Source organism: Myxine glutinosa, chromosome 10 (assembly GCF_964187855.1).
Source record: "Myxine glutinosa chromosome 10, kmMyxGlut1.1, whole genome shotgun sequence".
NCBI classification, from domain to species: domain Eukaryota; kingdom Metazoa; phylum Chordata; class Myxini; order Myxiniformes; family Myxinidae; genus Myxine; species Myxine glutinosa.
In genome coordinates, this window is record NC_136270.1 from 30534560 (window position 1) to 30553094 (window position 18535).

The 18535-nt window shown below is 33.6% G+C and overlaps 3 protein-coding genes across 3 annotated transcripts in view; 2 read left to right on the forward strand and 1 right to left on the reverse strand.

Moving 5' to 3' along the window:
* The window catches only part of C10H8orf33 (chromosome 10 C8orf33 homolog), a 48323-nt gene that overhangs the window by 25722 nt on the left and 4066 nt on the right, over window positions 1-18535 (forward strand). The window lies entirely within an intron of this gene.
* The window catches only part of MYO15A (myosin XVA), a 184715-nt gene that overhangs the window by 9385 nt on the left and 156795 nt on the right, over window positions 1-18535 (reverse strand). The gene's annotated exons all lie outside the window — the stretch shown is intronic.
* Window positions 1430-18285, forward strand: LOC137432146 (uncharacterized). The gene is made up of 5 exons (XM_078786185.1): window positions 1430-2592; window positions 2680-2808; window positions 3232-3355; window positions 3576-3793; window positions 18207-18285. The coding sequence occupies exons 1-5, from the start codon at window positions 2540-2542 to the stop codon at window positions 18283-18285; spliced, it is 603 nt and encodes a 200-aa protein (XP_078642311.1). The 5' UTR covers window positions 1430-2539.

Below are 18535 nucleotides of genomic sequence, written 5' to 3' on the forward strand. Positions count from 1 at the left end.
ATTCACCAAATGTCCGTCTGTCTGTCTTCGAAGGTACCGTAAAAACTGCTGAACCGATCTCAACGATATTTTGGGTGGATAATCCTGGGATCTCCAGGAATAAAATAGGCTATTTAGTTTTCCTAATTTCAGCTCTTGTCTCCAGCATTCTCAGTTTTGGACTTGCGCATAACATTCGCGTTTGCATAACGTTCATTGTGACTATGTTCTCATTGTGACGATGTTGTGACGATGTATGTGTTCACGGTAGTGTTTGATGTGACGGTGTGAACGAAATTTCGTAATGTTTTTCGTTTCGTAATCCTTTAATGAACGTTTAATGTTTAATGAACGTTTAATGCCCTTTGATGTCCGGGGCCGCACGCGCGCTACACTGGACGGGCCAGTGTGTACCTTGCCCTTCGCCGTCATGCTCGGGTAAACTGCTGAACCCCATCCGTGATGGGGACTGGGGCTTGAGACAGTGTCCCACGAACGAGGAATTCCCAGTAAGCACGAGTCATCAGCTCGCGTTGATTAAGTCCCTGCCCTTTGTACACACCGCCCGTCGCTACTACCGATCGGACGGTTTGGTGAGATCCTCGGATCAGCCCCTGCACGGGCCGTTCTCGGCTCGTGCCGGTGCACCGAAAAGATGAGCGAACTTGATTGTCTAGAGGAAGTAAAAGTCGTAACAAGGTTTCCATAGGTGAACCTGCGGAAGGATCATTATCGGGACAACATGAGAGCGAGTGAGACGCGAGACGTACAGTCGTACATGGTATGTGATCGTCCATGTACTGTTTAGATTTTGATGATTTGCGTGTGATATGATTCAACGGATGTTTATATGAATCGTTTAAAATAAAAAAGCCTTCAATTTCTGATATTTTACCTTTTCATTTGGGCTTCCCAATTGAAGCCCCACCCGTAGGGCGGGTACTGTTGCTGGTTGTCATAATTGTGGAAAGTAATCGACAATTGTCATATGGAAAGTGATCAGCAATATTGTCATATGGAAAGTGATCAGCAATTGTCATATGGAAAGTGATCAGCAATATTGTCATATGGAAAGTGATCAGCAATGGTCATATGGAAAGTGATCAGGAACTGTCATATGGAAAATGATCAGCAATTATCATTTGGGAAGTGATCAGCAATTGTCAGATGGAAAGTGATCAGCAATTGTCAGATGGAAAGTGATCAGGAACTGTCATATGGAAAATGATCAGCAATTATCATTTGGGAAGTGATCAGCAATTGTCATATGGAAAGTGATCAGCAATATTGTCATATGGAAAGTGATCAGCAATTGTCATATGGAAAGTGATCAGCAATTGTCATATGGAAAGTGATCAGGAACTGTCATATGGAAAATGATCAGCAATTGTCAGATGGAAAGTGATCAGCAATTGTCAGATGGAAAGTGATCAGGAACTGTCATATGGAAAGTGATCAGCAATTGTCAGATGGAAAGTGATCAGGAACTGTTATATGGAAAGTGATCAGCAATTGTCAGATGGAAAGTGATCAGGAACTGTCATATGGAAAGTGATCAGCAATTGTCAGATGGAAAGTGATCAGGAACTGTCATATGGAAAATGATCAGCAATTATCATTTGGGAAGTGATCAGCAATTGTCATATGGGAAATGGGAAAATGATTTATGTCGGGATATAATTATTTTTGAAAAAACAACCAGGTGAAATCTTCTCATCATGATTGCCTGGTTTGGCAGGATATCTTAGAGGTACCCACACTCGCCTCTGAGATGTCTAGCCTGGGTTTGAATCTCGACCGAGTGATAAATTGTCAACCTGGTGTTTTGCATTCAGGTCGATACATCAATGTGTGTGCCATCCATCGGAACGACGTTAAGCCGGATAACCCGTCAGTAGTGTAATAATGTTGCTTCTGGGACACCTCCGTTTAACATGGGAAATCCCTATCTAATGTCATTTACCCCCTTGTCTTTTTCAAAAATCATAAACACCTCTATTTCTCCCACCCTCATCTTTATGAACCTTTTGTCTGTAGTACCTATCCTTAATGTTGTTCATTAGACCACTCAAACACTACAAATATTTGTTTTCTCTTATAGACCTATCATCCTTCTTCTACATATCATCTGGCAGATTAATCTTTGACCCATTCACTTCCATATTGACCCTAAAGACCTCTATTTCTCTCACCCTGTTCTTTACGAACCTTCATACCTTTTGACATGTTATCCTTATTCATTAGACCACTTAAACACCTGTGATCCTTCTGACCTTATGGACCTTTTAACCTTTTACTCTTAATATCATCTGGTGAATATAACCCACTCAAACAACGACCCTACAAATCAAACCTTTTTTTATTAATTCTTCGCTTTTGAGAAATGACGTTGTTTCAATGACTTGGATAACTTCCCAGAAAGATTTCATTGTCTTATTTCCTGTTATTCACACACGCTCAGGGCTTCCCCGAAATGACTGCATGTCGTCATTTCAAGAAAATACATTTTGTTCATTATAAAAGAACGTGTTCAATTCAATTTTGATCATTGGGGATCGACATGTCTTACTACTCCATCCTTTACTCTGATAAAGAAGAAGAATACTCACCAAGGTAAGTTTCATTTAAAATTAAAGTGTTTAAAGCTTTGTATGGGATTAATTATACAACAAATGACTTAATATTCCTTTATCTTTACAGCAATGCGAATATCCTGGCAGAACTTCAAACTGGTTGGAATGAAAATACTGCAGAATCTCAAGAGTTGCAAAACGAAATGAACTTGGTCAACCTGTATGTTTCACCATTCTTGGAAGATTCATATGCAAGGTAAGATACTAAATATTAATACATTTGTGTTAAACGACGCTGCCTTAGTGTGTGTGTGTGTGTGTGTGTGTTCGTGTGTGTATGTGTTTGTGTGTGTTCGTGTGTGTATGTGTGTGTATGTATCTGTGAATGTGTGTGTGTATGTGTATGTGTGTGTTCTTGTGTGTATGTATCTATGAATGTGTGTGTGTGTGTGTGTGTGTGTGTGTATGTGTGTGTGTGTATGTATCTGTGAATGTGTGTATGTGTTTGTGTGTGCGTTCGTGTGTGTATGTGTGTGTGTGTATGTATCTGTGAATGTGTGTGTGTATGTGTATGTGTGAATGTGTATGTGTGTGTATGTGTGTGTATGTGTGTGTGCGTGTGTGTGATGTTTTGTCAAGCTTACTTCAACATAGTAATTTCTCCTTATTTTGTTTGCAGCCTTGAAGACCAAAGCTTGGAGTGGGACGATTTTGATTTTCCAAAGAGTGGTTATTTCCCGTCAACATGTGGTACCCTAAATTTTCAACTCGACCACTTGAACACAAAGCTCGATTTTTTCGAGGTAAGCATGTGTGTACGTGTGTGTGGTTCACCGTTTATAATAGGTACACCATATCCCTGCGCATCGTAAGAGGTGATTCAGGGTTGGTGTCAGGAAGGGCATCCGACCCTATATTAATAATAATAATAATAATACATTTATTTTGTATAGCGCTTTTCAAGACGCTTTGACATGGAACATAAATATGAAATAAATATCTCTCCCCTCTTGTCTTTAATAGAAAGAGATTCAAAACCTGAAGACATCTGCTGAACCAACCTTTGACTTGTGCTGGGAAGAAATTGATGACTTATGCTGGGGAGAAGTTGAATGTATACCTCAAGAAAAATGTTTTAATAATATAAAGATTTTAATGTTTTCAATATTTATATATATTTGTTTTGTTTACAATTATTTAATTCTTAATTACAAAAAGAGAATAAAGGAGGGAACGGGGAGGTGCACCCCTGCCAAAGACCCTTCACCCCCCTCATCCCACCCCTCCCCTCCCCTTGTGTGTGTGGGGAAGGTGGGGGTGGGATGAGGGGGGTGAAGGGTCAAGGGTGGGGGTGCACGGAGGGTGGGGGATGATGGGTGTGGTCTGTGTGGGCGGGGTCTGTGTGGGCGGGGTCTGTGTGGGCGGGGTCGGTGTGGGCGTGGCTTATGATTTTTTATTTATTTAATTTTTTTTTATTATTACCACTAATTAAATTAGCTAATCTGGGTGGGGTGAATAGAAATGTTGTTTAATGAATTATTAGCTTTGTTTTTTGTAATTCTTGCGAGTAAAATGAACCCAAGATTTCCTCTCCATTTAAATCATATAATTTGTAGGTCCAAGGGACTGTATCCATTACATCAATGATTTTAAATAATTCACGAGTCCATTTTTGTGTATAACCTTTCTCAAAATGGCTTTTCCATTTGTATATCCTTACCATATCACCAACTTTGAACTTGGGCTTTCTCAAATTAATCTCCTTTTCATATTCTAATTTTGTAAATGTTTCTGATGGTTTTGATTGTGTTGATGAATGAACTGTATTATTGTAATTATCTACAATATCCTGAATTAAATACACCCATTTTTGAGAACCGAGTTGTGTGAATTTTTTATATAATTTCTCTTTTAAAGTACGATTAAAACGCTCAATAACAACTGCCTTTCCTTCATTAAAGGTGCTGTATAATTTAATACCCTTCCCCTTAAGAAATTTCATGAATATTTTGTTATAGAACTCTGTTCCCTCATCAGTCCATAACTTCTTTGGTTTCCTTTTATCCCGATCAAATATTAGCTTAAAGGCTAACATTAAAGTATCACCCCTTTTATTTTTTAAAGGGACAACCCAGGCAAATCTACTCCTCAAATCAATAACGGTTAAAGCATACCTGTATCCCCTGTCATTATTCAATTCAATTAAATCAGCGGACCATATGTGGTCAGTGTATTTAGAATAAACCTTCCTTCTTTTAAACTTTGTGATTATAGGTTTGTGTAATTCTTCAGCCAAAAGCTCCTCAGTCTTGATGGCATCATTAGAGCCTAATAGTTTTTTGAGGAATAACCAAGACCAAGTTTCAATTTAGCATTTATCAAATTTCTCACAATAAACCTATCAACTTTCTCTCTCAACGTTGGATTTTGTATCAAAGACAAATTATACAACATTTCGCTGTCGGCTTTATGTTTTTCAGTCAACGTAGTGGTTTTCCCATAAGCAATATCATGCTTCATACACACTTCGTCAACCCTATTTGTAGGTTTAGACCAAGGTTTAGGATTGTCAGCCTCATCTAATCTTTTATCCAAGTTTGTTCCTGGACCACAGAAAGAATACCCTGGAAGGTGTAATTCCCCTGGAATTCCAGTTGTTGTAAATTTACTTCCTGACAGAAACTTTTGTATGTCTCCTCCTCTTTTAGGAGAGATGAATTGGCACTTTTTAGAGCCACATACTTGACATATTCCTTTTTGATAAACTCTATTATTTTTAGCTTTAACATAAGAGATATTTTTAGATTTAGTTTTCTTTTTACATTTGAGACAATAACTCATATTTATTTATCAGAAAAATTCCGACAGAGTATCAAAACCTTTTTGGTTTTCAACATATACATTTCAATCTTTATTTTTAAAACATAAAGAATCCTAAGGAATGCCTTCACTCTCTCCTCCATTTATTTACAAATAAAAACTAACTAAAGTCAATGACACCAACATCATCAATCACATAATCTTTTCCTTCTTCTTCTTCTTCTTCTTCACCACTTTCTCGTTTAAATCTCTGAAATTGAAGACATTGACGTTCTTATTTTTGAAACCATTATCTTCGTAAGAGTTGTTAATTCTTTAATTTCCTCTTCGGTGCGTTGAGATTGATTTATTTGCTTTAATACACTCAATCTTTTATGAATCTCAGTGATTTCCATCTTTTTATATTTTTCCTCCCTCTCTCTTTGCTCCCTCTCCTCCTCCTCCATTTTCTCCCTCTCCTCCTTCTCCTTTTTCTCCCTTTTCTCCCTTTCCTCCTTCTCCCTTTTCTCCCTTTCCTCCTTCTCATTTTTCTCCCTCTCCTCCTTCGCTCCCACCTTTTTCTCCCTCTCCTCCTTCTCCTCCCTCTCCCTTTCCTCCTTCTCCTTTTTCTCTCTTTCCTCCTTCTCTTCTTCAACTCCTTCCTCATCCCTTGCTACCCTTGAGTTTGAACCCCAAAGAATATTATACATATACTCATCTGGATTTTGAGATATTCTTGTATCTATAATTATTTTTCTCATAATAGGATACCAATAAGATTTGTTGACGATTTCTAAAAGAGTTTTATATTTCATAACTTTGAGAAGTTCATTTTTATTTAATATTTTAAACAAGTCTCTATTTGTGGGTTTAACAATATCAGTATAAGGCCAGTTTTTTATGACAAAATTCCCATGTATATGCTCCAAATCATAAGGTATGTAATACCGAGCACCCTTTTCTTGTAGGTATCCTTGAATACAAAAATTATAATTCTCTTGTAGTCTTCTTCCTGCCATTTATGTATCAGAAATATATGTGAGATTAATATTATGACAGGTAATACCACCCCATCTTCCCACTACCAAATCGGTTTGTATTCCTCGGCTTTCTATCCTTATCTCATTACCTTCCTTCTTTGTCATGCGAACCATCGCTATACTATCATATATTTTTATTTTCTTAAAATCACGTATTTGTTGTTTACTAATTGTACTTCCACATAAATCCTTATCCTCACCAAGTGGATAATATTCTTCTTTACGAGACTGATTTAAATCATGTAGGTCTTCTATGTTTATTGAAAAAGACCAATTATACCCTAAATCAGGCATATCATACCCCCATTTATTAATTCGCATATTAACTAAATGTCCTTCTTTATAAAATTCAATTGTAAGCAGGTAGTTAAATTCAATGAGGAAAGGTGTATGGTCAGTATAACCAGGTGTTGTGGTTGTAAATTTTACTTCTTTCACAAAACGTGCTGTTTTCTTTAAAAATATATATTGTGATAAATCACTTAATCTAATTAAGTCATTCGCATCTGTAGGGTTTGGATAATTGATTAATTTATAAGTATTCTTCATATTAATATTTTTACTTACACTATATTTTTGTCGTTCAGCCTGTGCCTTTGTATAATAATTTGATAAATCAATATCCTGAGAGGATTTTCCAAAGATAGAACCATCTTTTCCAACATAGGTCATTTATATTAGATAAAAAATGATATCATAAAAATTTTCATTATTGTTGAGTTGAAATAATACATATAAACATAATTGGCCACAACATTTAGAATTAATTTCTTGAACTTGGAATGTTTGATAAACACCATTCTGTAAGAATTGTATTACTTCAACAGGTGGTGGCATACCATAACTATCAAAATAATATTTATCCTGACTATTATGAATACAAACCCAATGAGAACCATTCTGTGTGTCTAAATTCATAATAATATTCTTTGTATTCTTATTTATATGTATTAATTCATCTCTCATACAAATAACCACATTATCAATTTTTAGTGTTTTACAATACTTAGCTAGTTCTATATTTGACGTTGTATTCTTTCCAAATTGTTTAAACCATTTATCCATTTATTTATGAGAAAGATACAATCCATTACCCCGTTTAGTTAGTTTAACACCCGCTTGAGCGATAGAGGAAAGCATATCTCCAACCAACAATCTAGCTTTATCAGGTAGACTTTCAAGTTTTTGAGCAAAATCTACAATTACACCACTTCCACTAATTTGTTTCTCCAACTCCTTGTTATGTCTTTCCAATTCTTTTTGAGCTTTTAGTTGTGCCTTCCTTTCGTTAGCAGTTTTTACCGCTGCTGAAATACCACCAGTCAATGCTCCCGCCGCACTTAAACCAGCAAATAAAGGAATTAGAAACGGGAGAAATCCTCCTCTTGACTCGTCTATTGAATATTTCTTTAACATAGGTTTCGTCATTTTAATTTTAAGTGATCCAACATCATTTAGTGTTTTTACTTGTGTGTGTGTGAGTAAAACATCAATTCTTACAGCTCCTTTTCTTTGAATTGTATTAACATTAATAATACAAGGCTTTTGATTTTGAATACAAGATGTTAATTTATTAAGATTGATTTGATTAACATATACCCCTACCATTTATTTATGAGAAAAAACCTATGTGATATTAATCATAACACCATTATCTGTATTAATCTGTAATTCTGTTTCCTCCAAAAGCAAACAATAAGCATCAACTTCTTCATTCTCCCCTCTTTCAATGTATAGAGAAGTATCCACTCGATTAGACTTTATAGTTTCCTTTTGAGAACTCAGGTCAATTGCGTAGATTGTATATAAACCTTTAAATGCAACCATATCCAAAATAGGATCATTATTACCATTACTTTCACACACCTTTTGGTAGGACTTGTAGGCTTCCGCATAATCATTTTTTTCCCAATCAATTTCCAATCTATCTCGCGGATAAAATGTGCCATCAAGAGAAACCCGAAGTTGTTTCACCTTAGCATTATCACTCAGCGCATTATTCTTATTAGTACCGTCCTCTCCATCTGGTTTTTTAAAAATGAGCCAGAGGTATCGTGGCTTTCCTTGAAGAACACCCAAATTCCAAGTGTAGGTAGTGTGTTCCAGTTTAACGTGTTGACATCTTCTTTTAAGGTATGATACATTTAGCGGTTTCTTTGAGTTAAGTCTTCTATTTAACATCTCTTCCGTTTTAAGATTAGGAGTATATTCACTGATATACCAACACAAATCATTAATAACAAATTTATTATTTTCTCCAAAAGCATTTTCAACCCCAAAAAGCAATCTATTTACATTATCATTCCTTTGTAGTTGAAATCTAATTTTAAGCCCATACAAAACTTTATCATAATCACAAAATCCAAATATACCTTTCAGAGGTACTGCTACGGTAAAACTATTCTCAGCTTTTGCGTCATCATTATACATTGACTTCCTTTGACTATAACCAGGGTCTGCGTTTGTACCCGTTGACATATCAGGAATAAAACCTTCAACAGCTCCCTTACCCATTCTATCACTAAACGAATATAGTGTAAATTTCATCATTTCAGATGTAGCAGAGACATAATCAACCGCTTCAACCTCTTGTGTTCCAATATACAGGCGGACACTGTCAAACATTTTCCAGAAGAAATCATTTACGAGTGTAGCATTAGTATTATTCGCAGCCTTAGTGAATTTAAATTTACACAGCAAGAAACTATCAGCTAGATTCAAGTAAGTTTGTTGATTATTTATTTCAAAACTTTTTGTTCCGTTTGAATTCCAGTCTGTTCCTGTAATAGCATTTACCTTAAAATAGTCTTCCTTTTTAGTAGAGTTTGAAATGATAATCGTATCATCCAAATCATAGATACTATCAATCGCTTCCATACTTGTATTTATATAGTATTAAAATCGTTGAAACCCTGACCCAAGTATTTTAATGATTTTTTGTCGTTCTTGTGAAGATAGTTGAGTTTTACCTTTTTTAATTTCTTTGATTGCTTGTAATTTATGAGACTCCTTTTGAGCATCTTTTATACTCTTTATAGCACCCGCAACGGAGCCCACGGCAGAAGCAGTTGAACCAATTAGGTCTTTATGTTTAAGGATGGTTGAACCAATACCCATTAGAGTATCAATTATCCCATCTCCTTTATTTCTAAATTGATGTCCCACACCCCGTTGTCGCTTTGGTTTATAGTATCCTCTCCCAAGAAACATACCTTCACCCTTATAGTATGGTGAAAGGAACATCCCATCCCCTGTAATTATTTTATATTTTCCCAACTCGTGTTTTCTCACAATAACCATTATTTATTTATTGAAAAACTTCACGTAGGTGAATTCTGATGGATATAATTTCATCATTAAAGGATATCATACGATTATCTTGGTCGGTTATCCTAAAATTTACTCTGTATATGGTTTTTCCTGACACAGGTAAATAGACAAGATTTTTTGGTTCCATATTAAATTTATAACCAATCGGGGTTGAGTATGCACTGAATGAAAATATTGTATTTGTTCTTATTCCATCGTTATAAGCACCGTCAATCAAATCACAATGAATTAATACTGAATTTATACCGGAGGATATTTGGATAACATTATCACTGTAAAACGTCCCGTTATTTTCAATCTTTTTTGAAGAGAAACCCAATAGCTCTCTAAACGAATTTTCAATCGTGAAATCAACTTTATAATTATTTTTAAGTTTAATAGTTGATTTTGAAGTGTGTTTTTGAATATCTATTACAATATTTTTTGGTTCATCACCTTTTTCTTTCATAAGGCGAGAGACTTCTGAAGATATTTGAGAAATCTCGTAAGCTCCAGGTGAAACGGTTATAGTTTTATATCCACTTCCTGGATTATAACTAAACTTGTTGTTTTTCTCTGTGATATTAAAAAGGGTATTGTAAGTTTCCATTGACAACAAAGATGCCTCATATGAGGTAAGGGGGTCAAGTTGTAGTGGGTAAGGGAATGAAGCTGTGTAATCGCTCGTTGTGAAATTAAAACTAAGAATTGTGCTTCTCATCTTATTTAATATCTAATAAAATATCTTTGTATTGACATTTATTAATTATTTTCATGTTCATCAACTGATCTAAAATGGCTGAGGATTCATTAAAACAATTGTTGTTTCCAGCCTTCTTACTACCTAACAACAATAATAGCCTATTAACTAATTGTGATGGGTCATTTGGAAGAAAACTAACACCTGAACCAAGTTTACTTAAAGCATCAATAATATGTTTCTCCTTCTCATTCTTCTTACTTTTACCAGCAACAGAAACTCCATAATCAAGTGCATTTAACAACTCAATATATACCCTATCTTCCTCTCTTTCCATATCAAGTGGTTCCTCAAAATATTTTGAACCGCTGAATCCGGGGTTTGTTAGAAGAAACATTAATCTTGGAGTTAATTTAACATTTGGTTGAGTAGAACTCAAGAACATCAATTCATCATTAAATATCAATACCTTTTCTTCCACAAGATGAAACACTGCTGGTTCTTCTGTTGGAATGAGACCTGCTCTGGTTTTTGAACCCGCCGAATATTCATTGTTTTGAAGAGCTTCCACAACATAATTAGGGGGTTGATTTACCTGCTCAAGTTTCCGAAATAATCCCTCGTCATCATATTCTAATTCACCAAGTTCTTGTTTTGTTATCTGACTAAAATCTTTGAGCATTTGAAGTTTTTTCGGAGTAAATTCTACCGTGGGAACTGTAGGTGAGTGTTGAGCTTTCAAAAGTGGTTTAAAGAATTTCTCTTGTTTTCTTTCAAAGGCTTCTTCACCAGTTAGTTTCTGTCTCCGTTTCTTCTTTATCTCTTCCTGTTGTTTAACAACTTTTGAAACAAATTGTTGATGTTCCTTAAACTTTCTTTCTCTTTCTTCGGTATTCATTTTCTGTATTTATTTATTGAAAAATATCATGTAGTATCTCATCTTGTTTCACAACAATATATTTATATTTTCCAATCGTGTGTTTCATATAATTTTCAAATTCTTTTTTACTACATAACGTAGAGCAATTATCTCTCCAAAAATTATTTACATCTATTGAATTTAACTTAAATAAAATAAAAGTATTGGCATTGTTTCTTATTGAGCGTCGAGGGAGTTGAAAATATGATTGACTAAGATATATACAATTACAAGAAGAATGTCTCCCTCTTGTATAGTAGCTATCCATTACTGTTTGGTTTCTCTCATTAACACAATCATCAAAGATGACGAGGTTCTTTTTTGATTTATCTAAATCTTGAGGTGAAGGTATATCATCCGTATTATCACTGAGAATACAAGTTATGGGTTTCGATTTTGATTTCTGTGTATCACAAAATAATTGTATTATATCTTCAATATTATAATCATTCAGTTTGTTTTGAAGTTTAAATAAACCGATAATGTCTTCCTTTTTAAGACCTGCATTAAAACCCTGTGAGAGTAGTTGATACTCGGGTTGAAAACTTGACTTTGTAAAAATTATTAAATTATCATAATCTAAAAAATTAGAACCAAGGAGCATCTTTAAAAGTAAACAGGTTTTTCCACATCCGCTTGAACCAACTATTAGACATCTCAATGAATTTGGAATGTTTTTATGGTTATTAAATTTTATCTTATTTTCCCAAACGGGTAAAAAATCATTCATTTATATATTTGGAAAACAAGTCATCCAACTTTTTTTGAGCTATTTTAGAAACTCTATATTTTATCCTGAGTTCGGGTTTAATTTCAAAATAATTCATTATTTTATTTATGTAGTATCTTGTATTAACATTTCCATTAAAATTATTTTGAATAATAAATATCATTAAACCCTTATACATTTCCTCAATACAAGGAGTCTCTTTCCTTGTAAGAAATGGTGTATTATCACCATAATGCTTAACATTCATCTCTCTTATTAATCTTGTAAAGTAATTCATTTTTGGTTCTAATTTAAAAGAGTTATATGTTTTTTTATATTTCTTATTATCATTAATTAGAATATAATCACAGAATAAACATTGTTTATATGAATCCTCATCATTAAGCCCCACTCTATCACAAGCCGGACAATTCTCTAATTTATCATATGGAGAGTCTGGAAATTCTAAATATCCTTCAGAACTTATCATATTTATGTGGTAAATTTTTACTTAAACTAAACGCAAGTTTATTCATTAATAAATACAATGTTTCAAAGCACAAAAGACAAATTTCAATCAATCTCTACTTCGGTGGAAGATATAGAAAAATATGTCAAAGATGTTAAATTGAACAAAGATAAATATGGAAATTTTTGGGTACAACCAGTTATGGAAAATAACATGAGCCCCTCTATTTCATTTAAAGGAAGAGCTCTAACTATACCTGGAAAGACATCCATTAAAGTAAATCTAACAAAAGTTTCTCCTCTACTCCTGGCAATTTATTCAAAGCTTGAAAAAGTGATTGACCACGATACTTTGAAAAAGAATGATAAGACCATTAATAATTCTAGAGGAGACATTTGTATTTTCTTTAATAATCCAAAGGGTGTAGATCTAAGTAAAATGAATGATGTTAATATTTCTGGTGAAATGTCATTTCGTTCTATGATAGTTAGAGATTATTTAAAGATAACTTTTGATATAAAAATTGTAGAGATTGAATCTGTTAATGAAAGAAAGTATATAGATATTGATGGGAATATTTTTCTTGCTAATTAAATATGAGTCAATACAGCAGTGAAGATTTTACTATTTCATTGAACTCGGACGATAGTGATGATAGTATTTCATTGAACTTGGACGATGGTGATGATAGTTATGATACTAATAGTTTGTGCTCAAATGATAGTTATGAGAGTAGCTTTATTGATGACTCTGAGTATGATTCTGAGTATTCATGTGATAGTTATGACTTAGATGATTCTGAGTGAAAAAGTGTTTTAGTTTAAGCACAGCGATATATATAAAACGGAGCTGTAAAGCTCAAAAGTGTTTTATTTTAAGCACAGTGATATATATAAAACACCACGTTTTCTCACGCTATAAATATGGTTTATTGTGATACTTGCGAGAAGGAAGTAAAATATTATAAACAACATATTCTCACCGCAAAACATACATACAACATTTTAAACAAACTTTCCCCTCTTCCACCTGAAACAAAACACTGTTCTACATGTAATAAAAATATCCTCAAGAAAGGCTTCAAAATACATCTTAAAACAAATCTACATTTATCAAATTTTATCACAACTAAAAACTCTGATGGAGCATTCAAAGGACATATTAAAATAAGAGTCTTTAACTTCAAACCTCCTGAACCAGAGTCTATAGTTGATGCTGTAGAAATAGTTAAACCTGCTGTTCAAACGTTGATTGAAAAAACACTAAAGGAAATGAAACCACTTAAATTTTATATGGGAGTAAAATTAGAAATGACAAAGGATGAAGGAGTTATAGATGCACCATACATGAGAACTGAGCCACACTTTATATCTTCATATCAAGATTTTAAAACATCAGGAGTCTATGATGAACTTATTAAACAAGAGCAAGATGTGGATAATTCAATCGTAGGAAGTGGATTCAATATAGGAAAAATTATTTACATAGACATTCATATTCTTAAATCAGATCCTCTAAAAGCTTCTTCTTACATTGATTTACCCAGTGTTATCAAAAATAGAAAAGCAGTTATCAATATCAAAAATAAAGACAATAAATGTTTTCTCTGGTCTATTTTAGCACACTTACATCCTCCACATTTTCATGATGAAAGAGTATCTCATTATAAAAAATATGAGAATACATTAAATACGAAAGATCTAAAGTTTCCGATGACTTTAAATGATATTCCTAAATTTGAAAAGATGAATAATTTATCAGTTAATGTTTATGGTCTAACAGAAACAAACAACATTCAGGTTTTAAAGCTTTCTGACAATTGTAAACAAACTCATATTAATCTTCTATATTTTAATTCAGACGAAAATTCACATTATACATACATCAAAGATATTGCTAAATTAATAAAACCACAAGTCTGTAAGAGAACAAATAAAATATATATTTGTTTGCGTTGTCTTAACTTCTTCAATTCACAAGAAAGATTAGATAAACATTCAAATTATTGTGGCGAACATAAATCAACGGTAATCAATATGCCTAAAGAAGGCTCAAAGATCACATTCAAAGATGAAAATAAAAAGATCAAACATCCATTTGTTATATATGCTGATTTTGAAAGTATTTTAGAAAAAATTGATACTGCTTCTCAAGATCCAAAAGAATCATACACAAATAAATATCAAAAACATACTCCTTGTGGTTTTTGTTATTATATCAAATCATCCGTTGGTGATAAATATAACAAGTTAGAGATGTATAGAGGCTCAAATACCCCAGAGGAGTTTGTGAAACGACTAGAAAAAGACTGTGTTGGATTAACCAAGATAATGAGAGAAACCAATAAACCAATGTCCTTAACAAGTAAAGAAAAAAGGGAATTTATAAAAAACAATGTCTGTCATATTTGTGAGGAGAAAATTGGTAAAGGTCTAAAGGTTAGAGACCATTGTCATCTCACTGGTAAATATAGAGGTCCGGCTCATCAAAGTTGTAATATTAATTATCAACTCCCCTCTTTCATTCCTGTCTTTCTTCATAACAACGCTCATTATGATACACATCTATTTATCAAGGAACTCTCAAAGACTTCTGGAAGTATCTCAGCAATTCCAAACACGGATCAGAAATACATTTCATTCACAAAAACAATTCACACATCTCCTATTACTCATATCAGATTTCTTGATACATTTAAATTCATGGCAAGTCCATTGGTTAACTTGGTTCAAAATCTAAAAGAGTTTCCATGTCTTTCAGAGTATTTTTTAGATAAAGATTTTCTAACACAAAAGGGAATTTACCCCTATGACTATATGGACTCATTTGAGAGATTCAATGAAACACAACTTCCTTCAAAAGAAAATTTCTATAACAAATTAAATAATAGTCATATATCTGATAAAGATTATGTACACGCACAAAATGTTTGGGAAAAATATAACATCAAGAATCTTGGCGAGTATCACGATTTGTATCTCAAAACTGATGTGCTTTTATTGGCCGATGTATTTGAAGCCTTTAGATCTGTTTGTCGCACTGGATATGGATTGGATCCTGCTCACTACTACACAGCACCTGGATTGGCCTGGAGTGCGATGTTGAAAATGACAAAACAAGATTTGGATTTGATAACCGATGTTGATATGCTTTTGATGATTGAAAAGGCAAAAAGAGGTGGAATTTCACAAGTCTGCTCGAGTAGATACGCAAAAGCAAATAACAAATATCTTCCAAATTATGATCCAACGAAAGAGAGTTCTTACTTGATGTACTATGACGCGAACAACCTGTATGGCTGGGCAATGTCTCAGGCTCTTCCTTATGGAAAACTTAGATGGGTAAAGGAAAAAGACTACAAAAACGTTTTACAAGATGTATGTATCTCTACACAAAAAGAATTGGATGAAGAAAAAGTTGGTTATTATTTTGAAATTGATTTAAAATATCCAGAGGAACTCCATAACCTACACAAAGATCTCCCATTTGCTTGTGAGAAAGCAAGTCCAAAGAAAGAATGGTTGAGTGATTATCAACGATCGTTTGATATAGGTGAATCAACAGAAAAATTACTTACTACATTATATAACAAGAAAAATTATGTTCTACACCAAAGAAATTTGCGACAATATTTATCAAAAGGTCTAAGAGTAGAGAAGATCCATAGGGTTCTAAAGTTCAATCAAAGTCATTGGTTAAAGGGGTACATTGATTTTAATACACAAAGAAGAACAGAGTCAAAAACAGATTTTGAGAAAGACTTTTATAAATTGATGAATAATGCGGTCTTTGGTAAGACTATGGAGAATGTGAGGAAAAGACAAAATATCAGACTATCAACATCTTGGGAACAAGCATCAAAATTAATTAATAGACCGAGTTTTACTCGAGCTGAGGTCTTTACTGAGAACTTTTGTGCGATCCATTTGATTAAAGAGAGTATTGAAATGAACAAACCTATTTATATTGGAACAACAATTCTTGATTTATCAAAGTCATTAATGTATGATTACTTTTATAATAACTTGAGGAAGAAATATCAAAATGATGTTAATCTACTTTATATGGATACAGATAGTTTTATTTTGAAAATTAATACCAACGATGTTTATTCAGACATGAAAAGAGACATTAATATCTATGACACGAGTAATTACAGTCCAGAGAGTGAGTTGTTCTCTTCTAAAAATAAAAAGGTGATTGGAAAGTTCAAGGATGAATTAGGAGGAAATGTTATGAGTGAATTTGTGGGATTGAGGTCAAAGGCTTATGCTTATAAATACATTGTGAATAACGTTGAAAAGACTGATAAGAAGTTAAAAGGTGTAAAGAAAAATGTTATTAAAGAAACAATAAACTTTAAGGATTATTATAACTGTTTAACAACAAAGAAAGAAGAGTTTAGAAAGATTAATGGAATAAGAAGTTATAAACATCAATTATATTCAGAAGAGATAAATAAGAAAGCATTGGGGGCTTTTGATGATAAGAGGTTTATTTTAGAAAATGGAATTGATAGTCTCCCTTATGGTTATATAAGTATATAAGTGATAAGATATATATATAAGTGATAAGATATATATAAGTGATAAGATATACATAAGTGATAAGATATATATAAGTGATAAGATATATATAAGTGATAAGTTAAAAAGGGGGGGGTTGGGGATTTTAACGGGCTACCGCCGCCTTTTTTACTATCATATAAATGATAGAACCAAGTATCAACCAGACTAAAGAGTGGAGGTGTAATCAACCTTGGTATATAAATGGAAAACATAATGAATGTGAAAAATATCAAATAGGTATAATTGAAAAGGCAACTGGTAAAAAAGTTCACAAAACAAATAAGAGAATTAATTTAAATACCGGTGAATTGGGTAAAAAAGATGGAAATATTTTTGAGTGGACGGAAAACTTTGATGGTTGTCAGGAAAATATATACTTTAATTTAAAAATGGTATGTGGCACTGGAGGCGCTCAAGCAAGAACATTGAGGGAGGTTTACCATTTTATCTTAGCTCAGTTAAAATATCTTAATAAAGAACCAAACTCAAACATATTTTTTGTTAATATATTAGATGGTGAAGAGAGTTGTAGGAGAATTAAATTATTTCCCACGCATAAACAAATATTTGTAGGGTCGTTGTTTGAGTGGGTTATATTCACCAGATGATATTAAGAGTAAAAGGTTAAAAGGTCCATAAGGTCAGAAGGATCACAGGTGTTTAAGTGGTCTAATGAATAAGGATAACATGTCAAAAGGTATGAAGGTTCGTAAAGAACAGGGTGAGAGAAATAGAGGTCTTTAGGGTCAATATGGAAGTGAATGGGTCAAAGATTAATCTGCCAGATGATATGTAGAAGAAGGATGATAGGTCTATAAGAGAAAACAAATATTTGTAGTGTTTGAGTGGTCTAATGAACAACATTAAGGATAGGTACTACAGACAAAAGGTTCATAAAGATGAGGGTGGGAGAAATAGAGGTGTTTATGATTTTTGAAAAAGACAAGGGGGTAAATGACATTAGATAGGGATTTCCCATGTTAAACGGAGGTGTCCCAGAAGCAACATTATTACACTACTCCCGTCTACCAACACCCGTGATGTTGGTGGGGGTTAAAGGTCCCACGGTGTCTTTTGTAAAGCGTACACGAGTTATCGCTGGTGACCAGAACAAATTAAAAATTCCTGCCCTAACCTACAGGAGGCACTTTATCAGCGGCAGGGACACGGTCCTGGCAATGAAGCAAACCAGCAGCCAAGTGCTGCACATAAGTGAATGAATAAATCACTACAACATGTGACCACCTCATATGCTACATTGTAAAAGGTTGTGGGCAAAAACATAGTTCATATCCATAAATGGCCAAGTAAATTAAATAATGGCAATTTTTTTTGGGGGGGTAACTGTTTTTGTACACCAATTTTTTTGGGGGGGGGGGGTAACTGTTTTTGTACACCAATTATTTTTTTTTGTAAGTATACCATAAAATGTTAAGTTTAACATGTGAGAATGTTCACTCGGAGACAGCG

Coding starts and splice junctions, on each gene's coding strand:
- LOC137432146 (XM_078786185.1), top strand. CDS start 2,540: ATGTCTTACTACTCCATCCTTTACTCTGATAAAGAAGAAGAATACTCA. Junction 2,809..3,231: donor TTGGAAGATTCATATGCAAG/GTAAGATACTAA, acceptor TTTTGTTTGCAG/CCTTGAAGACCAAAGCTTGG. Junction 3,794..18,206: donor ATAAAGGAGGGAACGGGGAG/GTGCACCCCTGC, acceptor CCTAACCTACAG/GAGGCACTTTATCAGCGGCA.